Here is a 25,921-nt window from a genome sequence, read left to right on the forward strand (position 1 = left end):
GTCACTAAGTATAGATTTTTTTTTATTCCTTACCAAAGCGTGTATATATATATATATATATATATATATATATATATATATATATATATATATATATATATATATATATATATATATATATATATATATATATATATATATATATATAAAGCTTTTTATTCAGCCATTTCACGCTCGGCTTTCTTCGTAAGCCGTTATTTTATTAATTTATTAATGAAATATTGCACTTTCGAGTAATGTTCTCATGATTTACGAAGGGCCGCATTGTGGTCTGTGAAATGTGTGAAATATATGATTCAGAGCGACCCGTTGAAACGCACGCGAACCAAATATTCCGAAATGTTTTTCATTTTCACGGAGCATCAAAATAGGCAACTCGTTCATTAACAATTAGAAAGTGCTTTGGAAAAGAGTATGATGAAGTATACAACTTTTCTTTATTGATTTTTTTTTTTAAACTTCGCGATCAACGTGTTTTGTGATGCCGAATATACCCCGGAAAGGTTCTCTGTTTGATGGCTGTTTCTCTGAATTGCGCAAGAATTTCGCGGAGCCTGGCATGATGAGTAGTGCGCCACATCTGCTCGAAAAAGCTGCAGTTCAAACTAAGCAGCCTTAAACATCGTTAGATCAAATTTTCAAACTCCATGCCAGAGAACGAGAGAACCACGTACTGTAGTTACGTCGCATACTTCGTAACACTCTTCTTCGAAGTACTCGCCAACTTTTATAATGAACGGCCGCCTCTGTGGATACTGTGTGAAAGGAGGAAATTATTTCGGAAAAGTTTCCTTCCGTGTGATTTCCTGTATCGCGCTCCCGCCTTGTACTCTCAGCGGGAGAGTAGCCACGCTAAAAGCATCGTGGTGTCTAAAAACACACCGCCTGTAAAATGACAGTTTAACTTTCACCATCTATTCTCCACGAAGAAAGGACATCATAAGCGCACTGAGAAATCAGAAAACTGCTTTGAAAATGTTCGCTTATGTGTATTCTTATGGACGCCAGCTTTTTTACTGACGCAGTCTGCTCGGGCGTCCGCAAGCTCACTTTGCGTTTATAAAAACGTCTTCAGTGTATGCAATTGACAGTGTAGCTCTAGCCTTTATGGGCGCAGCAGAAAAGTTTTCTCTGCAAGAGAAGGCACTTTATCATACAAAAATGTTAACATATTACTGAAAAAATACTTCGAAAGAGAAAACAAAGAGCGTGCCCAGTGCTAATAATTCGTTTATAAATAAACCAATCAAATAAAGGAGTGGTTGTGTCTGGAATTTACGTGAGTACGTCTGTTATGCTTAACATCTCGCTCACAGCATATTTAATGCAGCAGCGAGTAAGTACATATTACAAGGTTTGTTATCCCGCTTTCAGCGAGGAGGCAGCATTTATTTGCTTGTTAATCCGCTGCGCACTTTATTCACCCTATCACTGCAATTTTCCGAAGCGGTGCACTTTGATATCTTTCTTTTTTTTTTTTTTTTTTTTTCACGGTGCTGCCTTCTTCGAGTGCAGGCAGGCTCCGAGATCATTGAAATTCAATCGGTTAAAGGGCTCTCTTTTCTATTATTTCGAACAGAAAGTTCGAATCCAGACACGATAAGTAGCGATTGGAGCTGTTTTGCTATTATCGTTTCCTTGTGGGCTGCCGCTAACAGATGTTCTCCAAGAACTTTATAAAGAACCTTACGCATAGATATAAAGGGGAGAGGGGTACAGTGAGTGCTCAAAGTTCCCGCCGCGGTTAGCCGCAAATCGAACTGTAGCCAAACACATCTGCATAGCAACCGTTCCGCCGTTGTGGCAACGACCAACTTGCTGGCTCTGCCGCTCGGCTTTCGGTACAGCAACTGTCGAGGGATTCGCTACGGTACTTCAATGCATAGTGCCATAATAAAAATCCGCTTGACCAGATATATATCAGGGTACTGAGATTGACAAAGGCTGCTGGCCGGAAGACATTATTCTTCATCATGGACTTGGAGCTCAATCGTTCGGACTACATTCAGGTGAGTGCGCGCCTCCACGTACGCATTATATTCAGCGAAGCTCGTTGTTATGTCTACGTAACTTGCAGAGCAAGAATGTCATTCACGTTTTCTTTTGAGGTAGTGACATCTTGCAATAACAGGATCGAACGTATAAACGCTGTGTGGTGTTTGTTGCTTCATTCTCGTGTTTTGTTTCCAAGTAAATTTCTGCACCTCCCGCCTGAAGCTCAAGCGTTATTTATAAAACAAACAATATAAATTGTCGTAAAATAACTTTTGTCACCTTTCCATATTAAAGGTCGACGGAACGTCACCAAAGACTACGAAAATCTTGCCACAGTCTTCGGAATCAAAAGGCTGTCAAAAGGTTTGGCACTGAATTTGTTTTCAGGGTCAGACACCAGTAGTTCGTTAATTAAAATCTCTCTAATCACTGTGAAATATTGCCTTTGCAGGTTGTCGTCGGCAGTCAGTCGGGAGTCGTACATTGCTTCGGTGCAAGCCGCGGCCAAGTCGAGGTACGCTCCGAGAATCGGTAGAATTCCTGAAGCATCACAGCTTCAGTGAGGCTCAAGTGGGCTCGCGGGGCTCGGGTGCACAAGGACTAGCCGGAACTCGGGCCCACTTTATTTCCATGGTTGCGCATGGTTGCGCATGGTTGCCTTTTGGTCGGACCTGAAGCCCTGTACCTTGATTAGACCTGTGCATATGGTATAACAGGGCTAGACCTTGGCTGCAGTCGCTCAGGAACTGCCAAAACCTGAGTGAGTTTGATTCAGTTATCGAGTTCAGTTAAGTCCAAACTACGTGGGCCTAAGCCCATACAGGTTGGACTCTACTGAACTTTTTCACAATCTTACTACATTCAAATTTCTTCAGATTTGCTTTTTTCTCAGGCGCTCATCTGTTGAGACTCGTCTGGACTGAAGTTATTTCAAGAGATAACGACTAACCAATAGACCTGTCGATCATATCATCTATTATCAGCTTGTCTTTATTACAAGATTCCACTGCAGGGTTTTTCAGATGTCTTACCTAGCATGCACGCGGGCATTGTAGAAGCACGTAGTGCCTTTGTGCAATGTCAACACCTTTGTGATACTGCAGACGGTGTTCAAGACGTTGCCGGGAAAGAGCGTGAGCTCCATCCAGATGGGCGGAGCCATCGGCAACGTCCAAGACAAGATCTTCGTGGCGGCTGGCAACGAGGTCACTGGCTACACACGCAAGGGAAAGCAGTTCCTCAAGTTTGACACAAACCTCACCGACCCCATACGCTGCATGTGAGTAGTATGTGGTTGCGCGGGAGATCAGCGGACATTGTGCTTTGGGCCTTTTGAGAGTGTGGTGCTTGCTTATCTCAGCTTCTGGTGTGTGAACGTACTTTCTACTTTTTCCATAAATCATGATTCCCTTAGTCGGATTGAGTTTACAGTTTAACAGCAACTGTAGAGGCAAACAACATACACTGGGTCATGTCTTCTGTGCCTTAAAATGTGATTAACGTAGGTATCAACTGTTTCCTTGCGTTATTTGTTTTGATGTTTTTTCTCAAGGTTCCTTGGATAGCTGCTTGAGTGTTCTTGCAGTGTGCAGGTGGTCTGCACACGTTGTAAACACACTCAAGCCCGCTTCTAATCGTTCTCAACGTAATACTGTTTGTAAACCCCTATTCCGAAAAATGAAAAAAAAAAATCATCAAACCTTTATTTGAGCCCACAACCAAAAATTTTCACAGGAGCGTGAAGTTAGATAATTAGTCCTATTTTAGCAGAGAAGCGATGAAGTGAACCTTTTCTTGGCTCGAAGCTTGACTCATTAATCGCAAGCAATACTGAGCACTCGAAAAAAAAATTGCAATCTCGGTTCGCATCTTTAATTTGAATAAACTCTGTAGCTTGGCACATCCGAGTGCGCGACGGTGGACACCGACCTGGCACGTATGAACGAGTCGGCGGGCTCAGGGGGCAATATCTGGGCACGATTTCTCTCGCAGGAGCGTATGCGGCAACGACCTGGCTGTGTGCGGCGAATACGTGTACAACCACTACTTCGAGTGCCAGGACAAGAACTACTTCCTGTCGAGCGGCCGCATTAACGATATGCTCCTCCTGCCTGTCGACAAGCTCAGGACCCTGGTGCCCGTGCTCGCCTGCCAGGACAGGCTGCTGAGGGTGCTCAAGGTGAACACGCTAACCAGCGACTGTCACGTACAGTCGCGCTACACGTAAGCTACAACGTTTGAGCTGAGGTCGGAGCTCACGTCAAGATACATTGCGGCCGACGGTGCGCGTAAAAGCTAGACGAATTAATATGAAAAATGGCTTAAGAGCGCTTGTTTGCTATATGTATCGAATTGCTGACCATCGCACAACGTTAGCAGATAACCGGAACGATTGCTTCAGTTGGCCGTTTTGTTGCAAGTTATATCGGGCGCAGCTGCACATTGCGGAGCTATCTAAACGTAATCACTTTAAGCTTACAAGACAACGATTAAAGTGTTTCTTCATTATCAGGTGCTTGTACTGCAGGAAATTAAAAAGAAAACACATACGTTTAGCTCCGTCGGGACGCATACGATTATTTGGACTAGGTAAGTGGCACTTTATTGGTCAAAATTTGATTGCTAGATTTTCCTTTTTTTTTTAACTATGACTCCTATGCTATGATGTTGTTGTTGTTGTCCAAATAACTTATGGCACATACCCACAGAGGGGGATCGGCCAAGAATTGGGTAGCAAAGAATTTTTTTTCTTTTTTAATTTTTTATTTATTTTTTTTTAAGTATACTTGCATAAAAAATGATTTGAGGGGTAGAGGAAAGGAAACAAAACGGGAAATAAGTGAGATATAAAATGAAAAGTGGTGACACTCACGGAAGATTGACACTACAATTGTAGAACAAGTAATGTTTAAATATTTAGCCAGGCAAACGATTTGAGTCCAGTAAAAAAATTTGCATGGCGGTAAAAACAGGCCAAGCTATGTCTTGCAGTCCTCTCTTTATGCAATCAGCAGACATTTTCTTTTCTTTTACGAAATTCTAGGTAGAATGGCATTTTAGCCCTGAAACCACCATCTGGCGGCAAAACAAACGTTGGTTTTGGAATAGTCTTACTTGCGGCAAACCGGACACAAAAAGCACACGACCCAGAAGTCGACAGGAGGCAAAAGGGACAGCCGTCTTGTGACGAGTCCGGCTCGCCCAAGTCGGCCTGAATGATTCTTGTTGTTGCACTGAAAACCAATTGCGACTATTGTTTTAGAACTCTTTCTGTTCATAGATTTGATCACTCTCACCATTTTCACCACCAATTGCATGCCACCACCACGGGAAAATCGAGAGGGCATTTACGAACTAGACAAAGAAGATAACGAGACGTGGATTGATGATGCGAGATGGACTATACTGTGGGCGTTGCACTTTCTGATGTGTCACGCGCTTTCAAACATGACAGCAGTGCCAAGAGTATCTGGGGAGAAAAAACGAAGACGCAGAGAAACAAAAGGTTTCACCAGGTGTTTCCTTTATGAGATAAGGAACATTGTTGCAGCGGTATGACGAGACATTTATCAAGAACTTGCACTCTCCTACGGCATTAGAGATTTCACTGAAAAAGCGTAATTCTGTGTTCGGTTTCAGGAGAACAATTAGTTTTTTCAGAAGAGCGGCAGGTTTCAGATAAGTGACACTTCCACGTGTGTTATGATTATGTCGAAGCACGCGAGTTGCCCGAAAGCATGCGATTGTTATATCATGCATAAGATAAACTGGGAAAAACCACGCTGATGTAAACTGGACTATTGCGCTTGGAGAAAAGTTGGCAAAGCATTGCCAGTACGTTGCCAGGTAAGAGATATAGCACGTGTACGAGATGGTGATGGAATCAATTTGTTATTCTTTGTGTTTATTTTATGTTATGTTATGTTATGTTATGTTATGTTATGTTATGTTATGTTATGTTATTCTTACCAGATTAAGTTACCGGCCGAATGACAATGAAGAGGCGCTGACGTGTCTTTAGGCCTGTCAATTTGACACTTCTTTGAGGTGTAGCTAATGCGGGCCTCTACGCCGGTTAGTCCGGGTGTCAACATGTGTACCGGGTAAGATAATGAGACATGCGCTGATAAAGGTAAAAACTTTCGATGCTGATAAAAAAAGCTGAGAAGAGTTCAACGCTTCTGAACCGAATGTGGAGCCAAAGCATTAGCTGCGGGTGACCGAGCGTTCTTCTTCTTCTTCTTCTTGTAGCGTACGCCTCTTCACGACGTAGTTGCGGCCACCTGAGGTCTCGCTTTGGCTGCCGTAGTGTTTATTTCGCAAAAAAAAATTAGTATATATGATAACAATTATATGATAGTAGGCGGCTCTAAAACATTTCCACACGCATTCAAAAAATATCGAGCACAAATTCATCCTATTCGAATTCTCAGTTTATGAACATTTTCCCACCCCTTGATTCAAACTCATGACATCCACGCCGAAAAAGATTGGTTGCCGCGTTCTTGCAGTGAGTACCGGTGTGGCAAAGCCTCTGAGGTCTGCACTGAAAATTATTCCGTGTCGGAACAAGCAGTTTCCGTGTGAAATTGACCGATGATGGCTACACCAATATTCGCTGTTGGTTTTTTCTAGCCTACAAATGCTCAGTTTTCAGGGAGAGGGGTCACTTCGCCGTCAGAATACCGTAGTCCCCCCGCACAGGACAACCTTAACCTCTTTTCCGTGTGCATTTAACGCCATAGCCTCTCCATTTTCTACTTCAGGCTGAAACGGATATTCACCATTTTTGCTGAATACGGCTTCCGTTACCTTCCGCAGGACTCGCAGTGCCAGCTGGAGATCGAAGTGTCGGGTCCTGCCACTGCCCTGGCTCTTTATCAAGGCGACGGAGGTCGGTTCTTGAAATATATATATATATATATATATATATATTAGTTGACCCTGTGATTATAGAAGACCGTTTGTGTTCCTCCTGGAATATCGAAATTTGATGTTTGCTGTTCAGTCTTACGTTGAAAACAGCGCAGTGCAACAAATGCGGCTAATTTCACTTACTCTATTTCTACACAGAAAATTATTCTTAGGCTTACTGCTAAGCCTCCTAATTGCTACCTATGTGGATTAACAGTACAGATCACGACATCACTGGTGGTTTTTTCGCAGGGCCGACCGGAAAGGACATTTTGTACGGCACTAGCGACGGGAAAATCGGCCTCCTCTCCGTTGACATGTAAGCACATTGACCCCGCTTTGAATGCTGTCCTGAATGAAACTTCCACGCAGGTCTTCTTCAACCCCAGTGTGGGAAATAGACAACATTAATGGTGCTGGAAGTAAGTGTAGACTTTTTGCTTCATTCATTAACAAAGTTAAAAGTACCCACTCTCATTTTCAATCTTTCTTCCCCGTAGGCGTCACGTGTCTAGCCTTCCACGACATGACGGGAGATGGCCTACTGGATCTGCTTGTTGGAAGGAACGATGGCCAGGTTGAGGTCTACTCCTTCAACGACTTGGACGAGCCCGTGCTTCGCTTCTCATATGTAGGCAGCGTCCACATCCCTATTTAATTCGTTACTGCTTCTTTTTCTGGAAGTTCATGTGTTGCAGAGCTCACATCACTGTCGCCAATCCTATTTGTTTAGAATTCCACCGCGGCGGATCACTGTTTAGGGAGGTCGATTGCTGAGCCGGGAAACCCGAATTCGAACCGGATCGCGGTGGCCGAATTTTGATCGAGGTGAAGCTCCAGGTGGTCGAAATTATATAGAGCCCTCCACTTTGGTGGTAGTGGTGGTGGTAGTGGTTATTTTATATTTATATACAAAAGAAAGGAAAAGATATTTGCCAGCCCCGGTATCTGTTATCTGATATCTGAAGCACCTGAACTGGGGCGGCGGAAATAAAGGGATAGCGAGGAAGGGGTAGAGGAAATCAAAGAGGTGAGTGATAGGGAGAAAGGACAGGGTAGGTAGAAATAAAAAGAAATATATACACTATAGAAAAATATACAGCCTGAGTTGTTTTTGGACGCTTAACTCCACAAACTATTTTTTAGATCGCAGTCTTGTACTGTCTCTTTATTTTTATTTTTTGCTTGTTGCATGGTTCCCTGTGTCTTTCCGCCTCGTCATAGTGAAAATAGTTGTGAATATCCTTACTGCTCGTTTTCTTTGTTTTGCTCATACTTCTTAGCGAATCATGGCGAATGCAAAAAATACCACCGTAATATTATCCAGCAGAAATGCTATATTCAACGAAATAATCGTGCCATCATTGAAATATTACTCTATTGAATAAATCCAGCATTGTTATTTTTATCTTTATTATCGCTAACTTTCTTATTTTCTTAGTGTGTTGTTTTCTATATTTGGTCTCTCTGCTCAAGTTTTGCAGGATGTCGTTGCAAACTGCCGGGATTGTGAGAGCGTGATATGCGAGATTAGCATGCTCGCGAGCACCCTCCTGCGGCACAGGAGCGGAGGCTAGGAAGGGAAAGGAAATGGTGGGACTTTGTCTCCTTCCCGTGCGAAGTAGCCTACCTTAGCACTAGCGACACTGCACCTCCTCACCAACTTCGCCACTTCGCACCCCTATGTACGAACGGCGAATAATGTGTGGGTAAAAAGGCCCGTCTCCTTTCCTATATAGCCCTAGCTGCAGGGACGCGGAGAGTTGTTCGTAAGAACAATGCTCACACTGGCGCGCATGCCGTTATTTTTTTTTAGTCGATATTTATTGCCTCAGAGCATCAGTAGGTTATGAGATGAAGGATGAATAAATGATTAAATGAATGGAAAAAGGTTGGCTGATTTTATGAAGTCCAGAAGTGAGCGATGATGAGGTCCCTGCGTCCAAGTGACGTATGAGGCAGGATTGGTTGCTGAAAGGCCAGCTATTCTCAGGTGCTGGATTCGTGTTGGCTTGAGTGCTGGGCAGTCCCACAGCAAGTGGTGGATGTCGGCCTCGACATCTTCGTTGTTACAGATCGGGCATCCTGGGCGAGGATATAAGTGTTGGAAGTATGACCACGTCCTAGTTACAGCTGGTGTAAGGGCAACACCGACCCGGATCCTCCTAAGCGCAACCTCCTCTGCACGGGTGAGACCGCGGGGAAGGGATATCGCACACGGAGGGATAAGTGCACGTGTGCGGCGCCGGAGGTGCTCCTTTCTTGACGAAAGGAGGGTAGCGTCGTCGACTTCGAGAAGCCGTGGGATTGATGCGTCTTGGTTCACGAGGCGGGTTGCAAAATCAGCTTGACTTTGGGAAGGCAGCAGATCCCGTGGGACCCACTCAATGCGTATTGATTGTGGGATGCGCGCTGCAAGCTGGTGGATGTCCTGGCAAATTTTAGGGCAGCGGCTGACACGTCGGAGCAGACGTACTGCTTGAAGTGCGTCAGTGCGGATGACAACGTGGTCGGTAGGGAGCATGGTTATGGAAGTCACGGAGCAGAGTGCCTCCTGAACTGCCACAAGCTCAGCGCAGAAAGATGTAAGTGGTTCCGAAAGCTGAAACGTAGTTGTCTGATTCAGGCTAGGTCTCCGTGGACAGTGGATTGCCGTTTTGGCTTCACAGCCTTGCAGGCTTCCATCTACGTACGCTACTATGGAATCTTGAGGCAGGTTAGTCTCTTGCTCTTCAAATCTCTGGCGTAGCAACGATGCAGAGTTGGCAGACGTCGGTCTGCGGATGTCAGTTGGCTTGTTGTCTCCTAACTGTATAAATTTCCAGGGAGGGAGAACTGGCGCAGGTGGCTGAAGAATAATGTGTGACGTTGCATACGCCCTCAGTGCTTGCGTGGAATGTGATAAAATGGCCTTGAGTCTGCGAGCATCTCGGCGCTGCTGCACCAGTTCATCGATGGTGTTGAGCTATCGCATTTTTATTGCGATAGCAATACTGCGCCAGGTTTCGAGCCATCGCGTGGTCCCGGCGGAGGCCACGCTTGACCTCGAACAGCCGAGGAGGAGGAGGAGGAGAAGAAGAAGAAGAAGAAGAAGAAGAAGAAGAAGAAGAAGAAGAAGAAGAAGAAGAAGAAGAAGAAGAAGAAGAAGAAGAAGAAGAAGAAGAAGAAGGAAAAGAAGAAGAAGAAGAAGAGAAAGAAGAAGAAGAGAAAGAAAAAGACAAAGAAGAAGAAGAAGAGAAAGAAAAAGAAAAAGGAAAAGAAGAAGAAGAGAAAGAAAAAGGAAAAGAAGCAGAAGAAGAAGAGAAAGAAGAAGAAGAGAAAGAAAAAGACAAAGAAGAAGAAGAAGAGAAAGAAAAAGAAAAAGAAAAAGGAAAAGAAGAAGAAGAAGAAAAAGGAAAAGAAGAAGAAGAAGGGAAAGAAGAAGAAGAGAAAGAAAAAGACAAAGAAGAAGAAGAGAAAGAAAAAGGAAAAGGAAAAGAAGAAGAAGAAGAAGAAGAAGAAGAAGAAGAAGAAGAAGAAGAAGAAGAAGAAGAAGAAGAAGGAGAAGAAGAAGAAGAAGAAGAAGAAGAAGAAGAAGAAGAAGAAGAAGAAGAAGAAGAAGAAGAAGAAGAAGAAGAAGAAGAAGAAGAAGAAGAAGAAGAAGAAGAAGAAGAAGAAGCTGGTAGCTTACGCTCTCGCGTCATACTCTTAAAGGATGAGCTTATGTGTCCCCAATAATGTAGCACCTTACACTGATAGGGCGTGATAGGGGAATAATGTAGCAGGCAAAAGAAGCTTCCGCCATTGCTATCGCAATTCAACTAAAGGATTAACCAGAGTTAAACCACAACTAACTTTTTATTCGTTCATTCATTTCTCTGACAGAACTGTGGAGAAAGCGTCACCTCAGTGCAAGGCGGAATCGTCGGAAACTCGCGCTACGATGAAGTACTCGTCACAACGTATAGTGGTAAGTTAGATGCAAACGCGAGCAACTCTTCTGTTTTCTGTGTGCGCGACGACGTTGTGAGCGCATTCAACGCTTCGACGTTTTTCTGCTTGCAGGTTGGGTGTTCGGTTTGTCCGCCGAGCATGCCGAGAAAAGGCTGGACCCCAACTACCTTTTGATATCGCCCGAGTCAGCGCAGAAGATACTTAAGCTAAAGTACGTACTCTCCACTGTTATCAACAAAGTATATCCACACAGCTAGGGCCCGGGAAGTGAGGAAAACATTTTCTTTTTTTTTTTTTTAGTATAAACGTCGTTCTAAAGCCTTGCTCCATACCATAGTGCACTTTTACTGTCATGAAGGCAGCTGCTAGGTTGCTTGGATACAAGTAAAATCAATCGTCAATCAACGCAGGTGTAATTTAAAAGCAAAAGTGTCCCGTTGTCTTGTGAGTCAGTGGGTGGAATACCCGGTGTTGGACGAGGGGCCAGACAGTGGCCCCTCGGAAAAGCGTACCGTAAATTAAGAAGGTAGGAAAAATGTAGTAATGTGGTGGGTATTGTCGCTGGAGAACGGGCCGCTCGCATAGCTATCGACGCTGCTCTTTCATCAAGGGCATAAGCAAATGGGAAGCACAGACTATGTGAAGGTGGACAACGATTGCAGAGTGGCTGAACTGAACTCTCCACAGACGCCTCCACTCGTTGGAAGCAGAATGTTTGGTGATAGTTTCCTATAAATTAGAAGCGATACAGACGAAGTCGTTCGCGACATTATTGAGGTCCAATCTGAACAGCCCTATGTCGCGTTCGAGAAATGTGCACCTTCCCAGTACCAGTCGCGTTGACTGCGCTATCTGGCCAGGCTGTTTACGCCAAACGCTTTTTTTTTCGAGCAGCGCAACATCATGTCCTCCAATAATTCTGTAGACTGCACACAATTGAGAGCATTACTAAAGCATACTATTACTGAAGTATATAAGCATTACGGACGCATACAGAGGGAAAAAAACGTTCAGTCAAAGTATTTAAATGAAGGCACCAGGCTGGAATGAAGAAACGTTTCTTCTCGTGCATGGATACCGGTATCTCGTATCGAGAGCTGTTGTATGACTCACTGCTTCGCCTCACCTGATTTAGTCATGAGAAAACTAGGCGCTGTTCCGAGCAAGTTCATACGAGGCCTTCATGCAGCTGACCTGTGTTTTGTTTTTTGTTTGTTTGTTTTTTTGTTGCTGAACATGTCCTGCAACGCAACTAAGCCCAGACCCATCGCTGTGGTCTGTATGTGGTTCCATCGCCAAAGTTCCGCCGTCGTAGTCCACCTTGCAAGTACACGCGCACTCACGTGAGCACTTCACCGTGTAGGGAGGAAGTGGAGGAGCTGGAGCAGAAAGTTGCCCGCGAGCGCGAGCTGTACCAGTTGGCCACCTACTCGGAGAAGGGAGCCGTCTCGACGGTGCCTTTCTTCGCGGTGGACGACTCGTTCGTGCTGCACCACCAGGACGCCTCGTACACGCTTGCCATCCAGCTGCAGACGACCATCGACACCGTCGTCCTGCAGGTGAGGTCGTAGAGATCCTGTAGCTCACTTGCACTAATCAGACGCCGTCAATATTGGGTACATGCAGAAACTTCCGCTCAATTCACTGCGTTTCATTTTCCACAGCAACTCCACTAGATAGTTTGAAAGGCCTTTTGTTCTCGCTTTTCCGTCTTCCTATCATCATCATCATCATCATAATCACCACCACCACTACCACCACCAGCCTGATTACACCCACTGCTGGCAATAGCCCCTCCCATATTCAACCAATAAGCTGGTCTCCTGCTGCCTGCATCTCACTTACCCACCTATCTTTCTGCCGCATCCTGCTACCCTTGCCTTTCCTTGGAAGCCGGTCTGTCGCTTTTAGAGGCCACCAGTTATATTGCCTTCGCAATGATATGACACTCCCATGCCCATTTCGTTCTCTTGATTTCTATTAGAATGATATTAATCTACGCTTGCCTCCTTGCACACTATGCACGCTTCCTATCTCTTAACGCTGTAAGCACCATTTTTGTCCTATATACCTTAGTGGCTGTCCATTTAAGTTTTAGAATAAGACCCCGTAACCGATAGGGTCCTCATTGGTAAAACTCGCTAATATAGCTGTCACCACCGAAAACTCAACAAGGCCGATGCACAACCCTCTTTCCCAGCAGTGATAAAGGGTCATCAAATGAACCAGCAAGCACGGCTAAGAGTAAAACGGTGAGGAACACCTCGTGACTCGACTTTTATTTGCGCTCACAACTTCACCTGCTGACTTATTGTCCACCCGGGAGTCGTGACATTCACTGCTGGGGTGCTTTGGCCTTGTCAAGGTCTCAATGATCCAAGCACAAGTGGGCGCGTTCAGAGGACTGTCATGCCATGGCAGCTGTCGAACTGCCATGGCACTACTGAAGCGGCTCCCGGCCGTCAGGGCGCCAGAGCGTCACAGTGGACACATAAAATACCCTAGCCTTTCTGAACTGAGAATAAAAGTACAAACCACAAGAGCAGAAAAACTGCGCGAGTAGGCCACAGAACTTCATGTCTGTTTGGTGATGTGCGCCACCGTTGGTACCGAACTTCAAAAGTCCGCATCGATTTCGGATAAGACCTCGCTTTGCAGGAGCGTTTTGGTTATCCACCGTTGATGTCGGTGCCTGGACTCCATTGCGAACTCCCAGCCAACAAAAATATATTGCCCTCTGTCCATCACATTTCAAGATCACATGGATCGTTATAAATAATGAGTGATGGGTGAGCCCTATTTAGCAGCATTCAATGTTTTCGTCATTACGACCAAACTGACCCACATTCAATTGACGTCGAAACTCGACCTACATTAAGTTAACGTTGATTCAACTTCGTTTCACAGCTGATTGATTTTGTTCGCTTTTGCTTCGTTTACACTCCTTGTCATATTATTGCTTCACGAGGGCTATGGCGTCTAAGTCACTTATAGAGCACGAGTCGCACTGATAGTTTGTAATTCATTGTTTTCCTTCTATTGCGCAGTCTAATGTTCCTGTAGACCTCCTGGACAGCAACAAGAACTCCGCCGTCGTAAGCTACACATCATGCGACCCTCAAGTAAGCAGGATTGTGCAAACAGACTATGCGCATCTGAACTGCGCGTGCTTTAGCTGTGTGCCACATAGCTATAGTGGAGAGGGAGTGCTCAGAAAGTCATTCGCTTCTCCCTAAAACGTATTCAGCAAGTGTCACGCGCCTTCGGTACCGCAGTTGGGATGGCTATAAACACGACCCCAAATGCTTTTTGTTGAATCTGAGGGGAATGTTCTCCCTTACCCCGTTTTGTTCAACAATAAGCCAACATTTCATGGGCTGCATTGACGATCACTACTTGCTCCCAAAAGACGCACAGGTGTACACGCGTCGGTTACTCAGGTTTCTATCATTCACTTAATGTTACCGGGTGGACGCGTTTATTGTTTGGTCTTCTGGCAACGTTTGCAGCGTAACTATACCGTGCTGCATAATTAACTGCAGTTGCTTGAGACTGAGGTCGTCACACAGAACAGAAGTATTAGCACGAAAAAAAAAAAGAGATAAGTGAGAAATATGCGACCAAGGTGAAAGACACTTCATCAATGAAGTTGGCCTTCCAAGGACTAACCGCTCAGCGTAATGACAGACGTCATAGCTAGACCCCTTTATTCATACATTCATTTCTTTCTTCTTTTGCTTACAAGGTAGGCATCTACGTGTACAAGAATAATAACAATACAATTGGTTCACAGGAAGGGAAAGGCGCAGTATCTGTCACACTTGCTCTATGGACACCTGAACCGCGCCGTAAGGGAAGGGATGAGGGTTGGAGTGAAAGTGGAAGGAGAGAAAGGGGAGCCGTAGTGGAGGGCTACGGAGTAATTTCGACGTGCGCTGACATCGCACAGCACACGGACGCCACTTCGTTTCGCCCCCATCGAAACGCAGCCGCCGCGGCCGGGTTCGAACCCGGGAACTCCGGACAGTAGTCGGGCGTCTTACCATTGCACCACCCCGGCGGAGCGCGTGTACAAGAAAGTATTATGAATACGGTGAAGAATGTCTAGATCACCCTTGCACCGTAAATGACTGATGGATGTTCTGATGTTCTGCACGCGTACTGCAGACAAGCGGCAACTACCTCCTGGTGACGTTCCGCTGCCAGGCGAACACCTCCCGGCTCGAGGTCAAGATACGCACCATCGAGGGCCAGCAGGGAGTGCTTCGCGCCTACGTGACGCCACAGCTGCAGCCAAAATGCTGCCGGCTGCGCGAGTACCAGATTCGACCATTGTCCCTACACCGGCGCTCCCACTCAGTGCAGGAGGACAGGTGATTTTCACTGTGCGGCTTCACCCCCGTGCAAAGTGAAACTCCCTTGTGATTCACCTCTGGACGCTGCGACACAGTGTATCTATCGGTCTTATGCAGAGCGCTGTCTTATACAGCTTCATTTTGCAAGTTAGCGTATTTACTCAGCTCGGACCATTCTACTTGGTCAATTCCCTGATTGTTCCACTCACTTTGGGCTAAAACCGTAGTGTGTGATGATATATAGCTAGCTTTCATTCTAACATTAACTCGGTTTTCATAAGCAGAGTTTATTTGCTTGCTATTCTGGCTTTTTGCTGCATAATGTCGGGAGTCATGGTTTCGTGTATAAGGCTTGCTGCAGCATGCAAATGTGCATGAAAATAATGTGCTTAATTTGTATGTCCGATTGCATAATTCTTTAGCGAATTACGAATATTTAAGTGAATCCTTAGGCGTTTTCCTTAAGCAAATAACGAGTTGCCTTATTCGTATTTTATGTCGAGTGGGGAGGCTTACTCTGCGCACTGGGTGTAACGTTCAGTTTGTGCCTAGAGCGCCAGACTTGAAAGGAAGGGCAGGGGCACTGACACGCTGGCTTTGTCATTGACATATGTGCTCCTTGGCTCGAGACCATTTTACTTCAGCTGCCGTAAGTCTGCACGTTGCGTCGTCAAGGTTGCACGAACGCCGAGAACTTCACGTTTTATTTGAACATTACTTTTTGATCGACTAGAATGACAACAGCGAGAGTGGTAGTTCAGACCGTTTTACCACACACACACACACACACACACACACACACACACACACACACACACACACACACACACACACACACACACACACACACACACACACACACACACACACACACACACACACACACACACACACACACACACACACACACACACACACACACACACACACACACACACACACACACACACACACACACACACACACACACACACACACACACACACACACACACACACACACACACACACACACACACACACACACACACACACACACACACACACACACACACACACACACACACACACACACACGCGCGCGCGCACACACACACACACACACACGCACGCACGCACGCACACGCGCACACACACACACACAAATTCAATAGCATGCCTAGGCTAAATGCAAATTAAATACACTAGGGCTTGAGTTTAAGCTCGATTTTCAAGGTCAAGCAGGCTTCAGATAACGATCGGCGAAAGGTGGCGATCTAAACGGTAGCGCATTATAAAATTTTGGGGCCGCCTAACGAACCTCAAAAGGGCAATACGATAGCAGAGAGCTCCAGATTCACTGAGTACGGATGGAAGTTTATGAAGACGATCACATGCGATGCAAAGCGTAAAAACTGTCACTTCAACGCGTGTTTTGTTCGGCGTTGGTGATTACGTAGTTTCTTTTTTTTTTCTAGCACTTCCTCTAAAGGACTCTTGATAAGGATTTCCCTCCCCTCCTACGTCAGGTACCTTCCAATTGAAAACAACGATGGTATTCCAAATGACCTTCCAATGGCATGGAGTCTCTAAGTATATAAAGAAGAAGGATGGCGGTGTGTCACGCAGGCCTTGACGCACGGCCTGTCAGAGAACACTTTAAGCCAGCCTTTGTAAGGTATATGATGGAATCACACTTGTAGATCTAGCATCTGCCTCTCTCGTGCGGATAGAATTCTTAAAAGCAATAAGAGAATTTCGTCAATTTTGGGACATTCACATATGACTGGTGGTTCTTATGTAAATATTGTACATATTGTGCGCAAAAAATGGTGGTAGCGTAATGTATAATGCAGTGGCCACCGAAGCTGACCTGTTCGCTTAGCAGTGAGGTTGAAACCCACTCGCGTCTGTGAAGTTTCTTCTTTCTTTTTTTTTTTTTTAATTTCCAGGTTGAGGAGAGGATTCGGACAGGCGAATATCAGCGAAATTTGAGAGTCAGGGTTTAGTGCTTCACACAAAATGTGTAGTTTGGTGCTAGCACAACTAGGCACTGTAGACTGCTTCTGAGCCGTATAATGGATCCCTTACGTCGTAATAATGAACGGAAGGTCTCGATATGCGAGGACAATGGTATTCCTTACTCTATATACACGCATTCAGACCATAAGGGTCCGCAATGAGCCTTCTTCTGCGTGGCTACAGAGGAAACCTAATTATACGCACATACTTTGGTTACTCGTTTTCATTGGCTTGTTCGTGTTTGCAGACAAATATAATAAATAAAGTGAGCAGAGAAGAGAAGGCAGTGAAAATTAGTCGGGCTGCTCGGTCGGCTACATTTCAGATAGAAAATGGTATAGTAAAAGGAGTCAAATGTGTGGTAAATAGTGCTATAGGATTGGCTAAAAGGCGAGCGTTACAGGTAATTTTCTTTGGTCACGATATGCACTGGTGCACTGCAAGTATCGAGTGAGTATAGACCTATTCAGGCATATACCGCTTGTCTCTCTCCCAGGCCGCTGAACGGGCTGAAACTTCACGGCTCCTTTAGCCTGGCTGAGATGCACGCTTGGCTAGTGCTGACTATTCCGGAAGTGGCCGAGAGGCCTCCGGCAGCTGACTCGGCGACGCTCTACTTCGTCTCCACATTCCTCGGCACCGTGCTGAGCTGCTTCTACAGGTGCGTGCATGCGACGTTTGTTCCAGGCAGCGGCATCGGGACAGGAATGCCAGAGCATCCTGAACGATATGATCGCAGGCCTGCGTTAACCAGCTGCTTAGCTACATCACTGCTTTCAGGTCTGCCGTCTTCTTACTATGCTCACGTGTTGCATTTGGCGTGCGGTTGTTATAACCCTCAACATTACTGATGACCAAAACGTTTCCACGAGAACTCTGCCCATTTATAGTTGGCGCACCACTTACGCACCTAAGATACCACGTCCAAGGTGTAAGTATAGTGCATTACAAGCGCCTATTGTGCACAAAGGTTGATTCTCACACTCCGCTACAGACATTAGGTGTGGCTCTTTAGACACGTTAAGCAACATAGCCGAGCGCTCGTTTCCCTGCTCTTATTTTGTCGCGGACAGTATTAAAATTATGTTGACATATGCTAGGCTGAATCACATCTTGACTAAAAACTCATGTTTTTTGTAAAATATTCCCTTGAATAATCTTGGCACAAATAGGCACCGGTGTGAGCAAAATAAGCTGGCTCTCTTTCCAATATCGGTTAGCTCAAATTGTTGAATTTTGTGGTCCAATATATATTAAGAATTATTGAATGATGAGAAGGTAGAAGGGAAAAAGAATATTACAGCTTCTTCACCTACGTATGCTATAGGAGCAGCCTACGAGGTATGGATTGTTTTTATTATTATATTATGTGACGACCAATTATATACTAACTTTTTTTAGGCGTGGCGAAGCGATATTCAAGTCGGACAATGTCTCAACGATCTCGATACTAAAGGACGTCCTTTCAAAGCAGGCCACTCGAAAAAAGATAAGCTTGGACATTTCATGTGGTGAGCTTGTCCGTCGTTGTCATAACATTTTTTTTTTTTTTTTTTCAGAGAAAGAGAACACTGGTGGTCAGACTTGATTGTCAAGTCCTCTTGCGGTTGTCATCGGTGCTACAGTGTTCTCCATTTGCTGCTACAGGAGTCTTGACCAAATTAGCTTATTTTAAGTATCGTTCCCATTCTGTTTACGCTCGCCTTTTCTTTTTTTTTTTAGATTTCAGGCATTGCCTTGCACATCTGCCATCGGCAGGCATCTGTCAAGGAAAGCGTATGCAGAATGTCCTAGTCAAAGTGAACCAAGATTGAAAAGAGCGTCCTTCTGACTGTAAATTAGTTAATTATTGTTACGAGTTATGCAAAATGTAGGATACAATGTTCCAAATCTACGTGTATTGACCGTCAATCGACATCAACTAATTAAATTTTCAGGTATAGCTTCAAGCGCTCAAATTGTATAAAAAACTTTTCAAGCTCCAAAAACTGTTTGGACACAGGCATTTTCGACGAAATAGCCTTATACCCCTGTCACACGAGCAAATTTAATGTCATTCGTATCGAATGGCATTAGCATCTAATGTCATTATTCCCATGCTACACGAGAAAATTTAATGTCATTAGGTTCGAATGACGTTCTTCATCGAATGAGTTTGGGGAACTCATTCGCATTCGATCGCGAACCGAATGTGTACTCTTGACGCCAGATACGCAGCAGAAACAAGTAACGCAACAACATGTTCTGCGCACATTGAAATTTAAAAATTATATTTCTGAAGTTTTGTTTTAGAACCTGTTAATTTAGGTATAAAATTATTAGCACTGCAGGCGCTCGCGGAACGGCATTACTCTTGGTCACAGCAGTGGTCCAGTAATGGCAGCGACTCACGATCATTTTGGGCTCTGTGTTCCTTGGTAACCGCATCTCCCCGTATGTTTATCTCGGAACTATTTAAAGTTTTGACTGAGCGCCTCACAGTTTGGACGCCAATTGCATGCTGCACGTGTCTCCGTGCGTCTCCGCACTGTGTATCCGCGCTCCGCTGTGTTCAGCCATATTGTTTGTTTACATTTTTCGGATTTCTGGGTGACTCGATACTTGGCTTGGATTTTTATGGTTAAAGTGCTACAGCACAGCCAAAAGTAATGTTTTTCGCTTGAATTATCGCACAGAAATGTTTTGATCAGCTTTAAAATATTACACAGTGATTTCAAACTTCTTTTATGCGCACTGATCGCAGCATTTTTTGTAGCTGATCGTAATTGCTATCATTTGCGAATGACATTATATTTTACCGTGTAGCACCGAAAGAAACCGAATGACATTCGATGCATCGAATGACTTTCGTTTCGAATGACATTAAATCTGCTCGTGTGACAGAGGTATTAGCGTATCCTTTTAATTGGGGAACAGAATACCCGCGAAATATGGAGAATATCATGTAGCACGCTCCGAGTGCGTCTCTGTTATAGCGCCCTCAAATGCAATTTTGTTCGAATTTCTGCCATATTCGTACCTTCTGTACTGGCCACGACAAAGATATACTTTACTGCTTGCTGCGAGATGAGATCAGGGGACGCTGGCACTCACATTATAGAGAAAGAGTTTCTTCTATGTCTATGTCTCGAAACAACCACCAACTCGAAGCGATGTCGTGTTGAACGCTGAGGGTATACGAAATGGCAGCCTTTCATTAAGTGGCGCTCAGTCGTGTGCGCGGAGGATGCTTTAATCGACTTTGTTGTTCACTGAATAAAAAGTGCTAAGCTAATACTATCTGATCATTGTTGTGTCGCTCGACAACTCTAAAGCTGAGCGTTTGAAGCCAAATGTTAAAGCTCGAGTAGTTACTGGAATTAACTACACTATGAATGTAGCCGGAATGAAAAAAGAATACGCGCTTACAAAAACAAAAAAAAAGGATATGGTGCTTGCAAATATATGCGCGCATGAACTACATCATTGTGACGTAATAGAAAGTGCAAAAACGCTAATCTGCACTTGTGCTTAACTTTACAGGTGTTCTCTAAAAGACAATAAGATTAAAAAATCGCTTTCTGAATTTTGTAACGTAACCCTAACTCTCAGTCTAGACTTATAATCCTGAAATTGCGAACCCCTCCTGCTAAACACATTTAAGTTCTTTTTCCATGTATGTCGAAAACTGATGTATATGCAAGTTAGTTTTTTTTTTTCTATTTATTTAAAAGATATACAGTTGAGCTCAACAGCCAGCTTCTGAAGAGTTGTTACTGCCCCCATATGAAGGTTTCTAAAAAATAAAAACTCGAACTGTTGCTCTCTTGAAATATCATTTGCTATACTGTGCATTTCATGCACGTTGCTCCATTGATTTGATTGGAATACTTTTGTTTTTGTACTACGCATGTATATTTTCAGTTGCATTCGAAGAAGTCAAACATTCATGAAACCAATTGGCAAGAAGCATAGAGGAATGAGTTCTTGTTAAATTATCAGCGTTACTACCCTTAGCCGAGCTATAACCCGGCGGCAGCCATCTGTCAGGCGAGCCTCTGTGAGATCAGGAAACAAAATTACGATAATTATGCCCTGGAACGGGATTCGAGCCCGTGGATATGAGAACGGGTCAGCTTCTCTTGCCGTTGCTTTAGACCGGTCAGCTTCACCGCGCGGTTCTTTTTTTATTGCATATGAACACTTGCGAGAGAGGAATAAGCAATGACACGTACAGAAGGCGCTTAAGACTCCTTGCATGTTGTGAAAGCTAAAGTATGATATCTCACGGAGAGTTTATATGTCGCCGGTTTGAATCTTGGTCGCGAGCCTCTAGACTGACTGACAGCTGTATGCTAAGACACCACCGGAGCGCTGTACGACGAGCGGTAGCGGCAAAATTGTAGATTGAAGGTAGAGACTTTTGCACAGCACAACTGCCCTTATGTCACCAGTCAGGCTCCCTGACTCGAGCCAGTCTGCAACTTCACTAAAAATTGTATGCTACGTGCAACGCGAAATCATATGACATCATTCGGAACGTTGTGAGACTAACGGTTGCGTCACAATGTTGATACGAATGTCCGCTCAACGACAAAGAGTGACGTCACCATTGGAGGTACTTAAGTCGTCGGTTCGAATTCATACCGCGAACTTGCCTCCAATTTTACTAGCAGACGGATGCGAAATGTGAAGCAAATGGAATGCCACTTTCTGAGCGCCGCACGACGAACGGATGCGTTATAATTTCGACACGAAATCACGTGGTATTTTTGGTATAAATTCATCCTCCACACTTCCTGCTCACGCTACTAATGAGGCAATTAAGGTTTAAGCCTTAAAGCTTACTCGTGCCTCAACTGTCGGGGTGTATATTGTTAGCCTGTAGTGCATGAGCACTTCACCACTATAACAAACGCTAAAATCTTAGAAGGCACTCGCATGCATCGAGATTCGATAGCCAGAATGAGGATCTAGCTTCTAACGCGCTAGATACTTCCCGCGCCAAAAGAACGCATGGAGAGAAGGTGTTGTGTGACAGCATCTAAACTAAAGAGCAAGTATGCACTTGACAGCTCCGCTCCACTTCTCGTTCAGGAAAGAAGACGCTAGGAAGAGCAATCATCTGTCGAGCATGGGACGAGTCACAGGGAAAGATCGAAGATCTGAACCTCCGCATCAAGATAACAAAGAAGTTAAATTGTCACTAAGGCGAATTAACTAAGTTCATCGCCATAACAACTCTCAGCGAATTGAAGTCTGCGTGCTAAAGCTCTGCCCTTCGCATTATTCGCATAACTTGGCCATGAAATATCTTGTCGTCAAAACAAACAAAAACGCATTCCATGTGCTTTCCTTACTTTCTGTTTTTGTTGGCTTTGTTCAAATGCATACCATAACGACATGAAGGGCCTCTCATTTCTGATACCCAAAGCATACCATTATTTATAGTGTGTGTGTGTGTGTGTGTGTGTGTGTGTGTGTGTGTGTGTGTGTGTGTGTGTGTGTGTGTGTGTGTGTGTGTGTGTGTGTGTGTGTGTGTGTGTGTGTGTGTGTGTGTGTGTGTGTGTGTGTGTGTGTGTGTGTGTGTGTGTGTGTGTGTGTGTGTGTGTGTGTGTGTGTGTGTGTGTGTGTGTGTGTGTGTGTGTGTGTGTGTGTGTGTGTGTGTGTGTGTGTGTGTGTGTGTGTGTGTGTGTGTGTGTGTGTGTGTGTGTGTGTGTGTGTGTGTGTGTGTGTGTGTGTGTGTGTGTGTGTGTGTGTGTGTGTGTGTGTGTGTGTGTGTGTGTGTGTGTGTGTGTGTGTGTGTGTGTGTGTGTGTGTGTGTGTGTGTGTGTGTGTGTGTGTGTGTGTGTGTGTGTGTGTGTGTGTGTGTGTGTGTGTGTGTGTGTGTGTGTGTGTGTGTGTGTGTGTGTGTGTGTGTGTGTGTGTGTGTGTGTGTGTGTGTGTGTGTGTGTGTGTGTGTGTGTGTGTGTGTGTGTGTGTGTGTGTGTGTGTGTGTGTGTGTGTGTGTGTGTGTGTGTGTGTGTGTGTGTGTGTGTGTGTGTGTGTGTGTGTGTGTGTGTGTGTGTGTGTGTGTGTGTGTGTGTGTGTGTGTGTGTGTGTGTGTGTGTGTGTGTGTGTGTGTGTGTGTGTGTGTGTGTGTGTGTGTGTGTGTGTGTGTGTGTGTGTGTGTGTGTGTGTGTGTGTGTGTGTGTGTGTGTGTGTGTGTGTGTGTGTGTTCGTTCAAGAGAGAAGAAATGGTGGAACAGGACTGACTCCTAAATGGCGCATTTTTACAGACATAAATGACGAGAGCGTACCGCACACTCTCAGGATGATTCACCCAAAGCTCGAGCACCAGCTGATACTGGCGAAAAAGGTCCAACTCGTGGAAGCCCTGAAGGTGATCGGACATTTGATGCACATCTTTACATGCACTTTTTCGATAACATGGTAAATAGAGTCGTCTGCTGACTGGGCAGATATCATTTCGTTCCAGACTCAGAAATACGGAGCACATCCTTGTTCAGAACCAAACGCTTAAATTAGTTATGCTATCTTTAAACACCTATATTATTGCTAAATGAGACTGATTGGGTTTTTCTGTCTCTTCTGCACAGGTAATTAATAGCGCCTGCTTTTTACAAAGATATCATTCAGCACGTTTCTAGATGGCAAATCCCTCGGTACAAGCTCAAGTTTTTATCACTTCTGAACACCACTTCCACTTCTAGGCGTGGTCAAGATGTACGGAAGCTATTACTGGCCTCACTGAAACAGAACCCGCAATTGCAATAAGTCACCGCAAGTTGCAACTCGTGACACGGCGGAATTATGATTGGCTGACTAACCAAGCAGGACAGTAGCCTAGCCGCTAGTTAATCATGAACCATGCTAAAATTCAAGCAGCTTTATAAATCTTAGCTGAATGTTTGAGGTCAGCATATAGGTGTTATACTCTCAGACTTTTAAGAAGCGTTTGATTGAACTAGAAGAATACGTACCTTCACAGGAATATTATGCTCCGAGTCTTCTAATCGCGGCAGTTTATCTGAAGCAACCTATTAAGACCAGCTAACAATGTGCTTCTGTGTGCCGTTGCGTATTCTTCGTGGTTCTCTTTCAAGTCATATTTTTCACGTGGCTATCGATGCAGGATCTCAAGGTCTATGAAGGAAACGTGGACTGCTTGGCTCCCGAATACCAGGACATACTAGCGCGAAGCGATGAACTGGAAGCAGAGTTCAAGAGACAGCCGTGCCACCTTGAGAGGCTATACGGTAAATATGTGTCTTGACTTACTAGTGCGAAAGCATTTCTTGGCTCATGAGAGACGTAGACAGGATCTGTGGATAGGATCTTTAAACACAGCGTGTCTGCACGAACTGTCAGTGGGCAAGAACACTGTTACGACTCGGTTTCGAACTTTCGCCAGAACGAACAGAATAGCTTCCCTGGCCCAGGCACGAGAGGACTATACTATCGCTTGAACCGGTCGCGCCTCATGTAAAACTGCAACACACTCTCGCACTGTGCAGTAAACATCATCGTCTTCATCAACTTCCAGCTGCAGCACACTCTCGCACTTTGCAGTAAATATCGTCGTATTCACGAAGTCCCATCTGCGCCGCACCTTTATTTAGCCTACATAAAAACGTCATACACATATGCCATCTGGACGAGCGCGGCCGAGGTCCGCTGGCGTAGTGTCGAGCGAATCCACCAGGTGGCGTGACAGAACTCGCAATCGTTTCACATTGCTAAATCTAAGCAGTCTGGAGAGCACACCTGGAATTTATTTTTTATTCGTGTCCCAAGTACTTAAAATTCATTCATGTGACATGCTAATACAGAGTGCCAGCTACACATTGTGCAAATACGAATATGCGCTATACATTAAATATTTATGTTCACTAGTGGGGCCTAACCCTCTTCAATGTTCATATTTCTGCTCCCACAGGCATGATCACCGACCTGTACATCGACGTGTATAAATTTAAAGGAACGAACGTGAAAAGCAAGGTGCCTGCCTTACTCCAAGTCCTCGACCACTACGAATTCAATGCTCTGGCTGACTTTTTCCAGAACAAAACGGAGCCCTCACGTGTGATATAGAATGACGTTGCTCTTGCGAGCGAATTGTTCATCGGTGCGGCTGGGGCATGACAAACAGCAGAGCCTCACCTTTACATTAAATGTGCCAGCCGTGTTGTTGCTATTTTCCATGGCAAAAAGGTATGACATGTCGAAATTGAGAAGGACAAGTTTTTTCTCGGCTGTTACATTTAGCAGGCAAGCCACGTGAGCCAGATATACTGATATTGGTTTCAGAAAACTTAGTGGACCCTTTTTGACCATATAGTTTTAGCACAAGAGTGCAGATGCCACCTTCTTTCGGTGAAAAGTACAAGTAATATAAAGCAGGAATGCTTATTTTGCTTGTAAATCATCGGCTATCCCGAGACCCATTACGACACGAAGTGATTACCAAGAATCGACAATGGAGGTTGGCTGTTTGATGCCCCTCGTTGCGAGCAAGAAAACACAGCTATTACTGAATCACACAACGGTGCATGCACACAGCGAGACAAGGCAGCGATGGGCTGATGTGATTGTCAGCTTGTCAGAAAGTTACAAAAGCTGCTAAGAAAGCTAACCTCACATGAGATAACATACATATTAACGTGAAGAAAGACACACATGGTTGCAGCTCAACGCTCACGTTACAAAGAAAGAAAAGAACGAACATCGCCAAATAGTGAGAGA

The 25,921-nt window shown here is 44.7% G+C and overlaps 1 protein-coding gene across 1 annotated transcript; it reads left to right on the forward strand.

Moving 5' to 3' along the window:
* The first annotated feature begins 1,973 nt into the window (after positions 1-1,973).
* Positions 1,974-25,921, forward strand: LOC146190792 (BBSome complex member BBS7-like). The gene is made up of 19 exons (XM_084599842.1): positions 1,974-2,009; positions 2,290-2,358; positions 2,447-2,509; positions 3,099-3,274; positions 3,988-4,174; positions 6,817-6,889; positions 7,162-7,228; positions 7,282-7,331; positions 7,410-7,540; positions 10,774-10,858; positions 10,954-11,053; positions 12,206-12,401; positions 13,890-13,964; positions 15,010-15,215; positions 17,694-17,858; positions 18,599-18,708; positions 23,455-23,558; positions 24,312-24,435; positions 25,116-25,921. Exons 1-19 carry the CDS (start codon positions 1,974-1,976, stop codon positions 25,268-25,270), a joined length of 2,172 nt encoding a protein of 723 aa, XP_084455968.1. The 3' UTR covers positions 25,271-25,921.

This window comes from Amblyomma maculatum, chromosome 4 (genome assembly GCF_055883805.1).
Source record: "Amblyomma maculatum isolate TAMU_Amacu chromosome 4, ASM5588380v1, whole genome shotgun sequence".
Taxonomy (NCBI): domain Eukaryota; kingdom Metazoa; phylum Arthropoda; class Arachnida; order Ixodida; family Ixodidae; genus Amblyomma; species Amblyomma maculatum.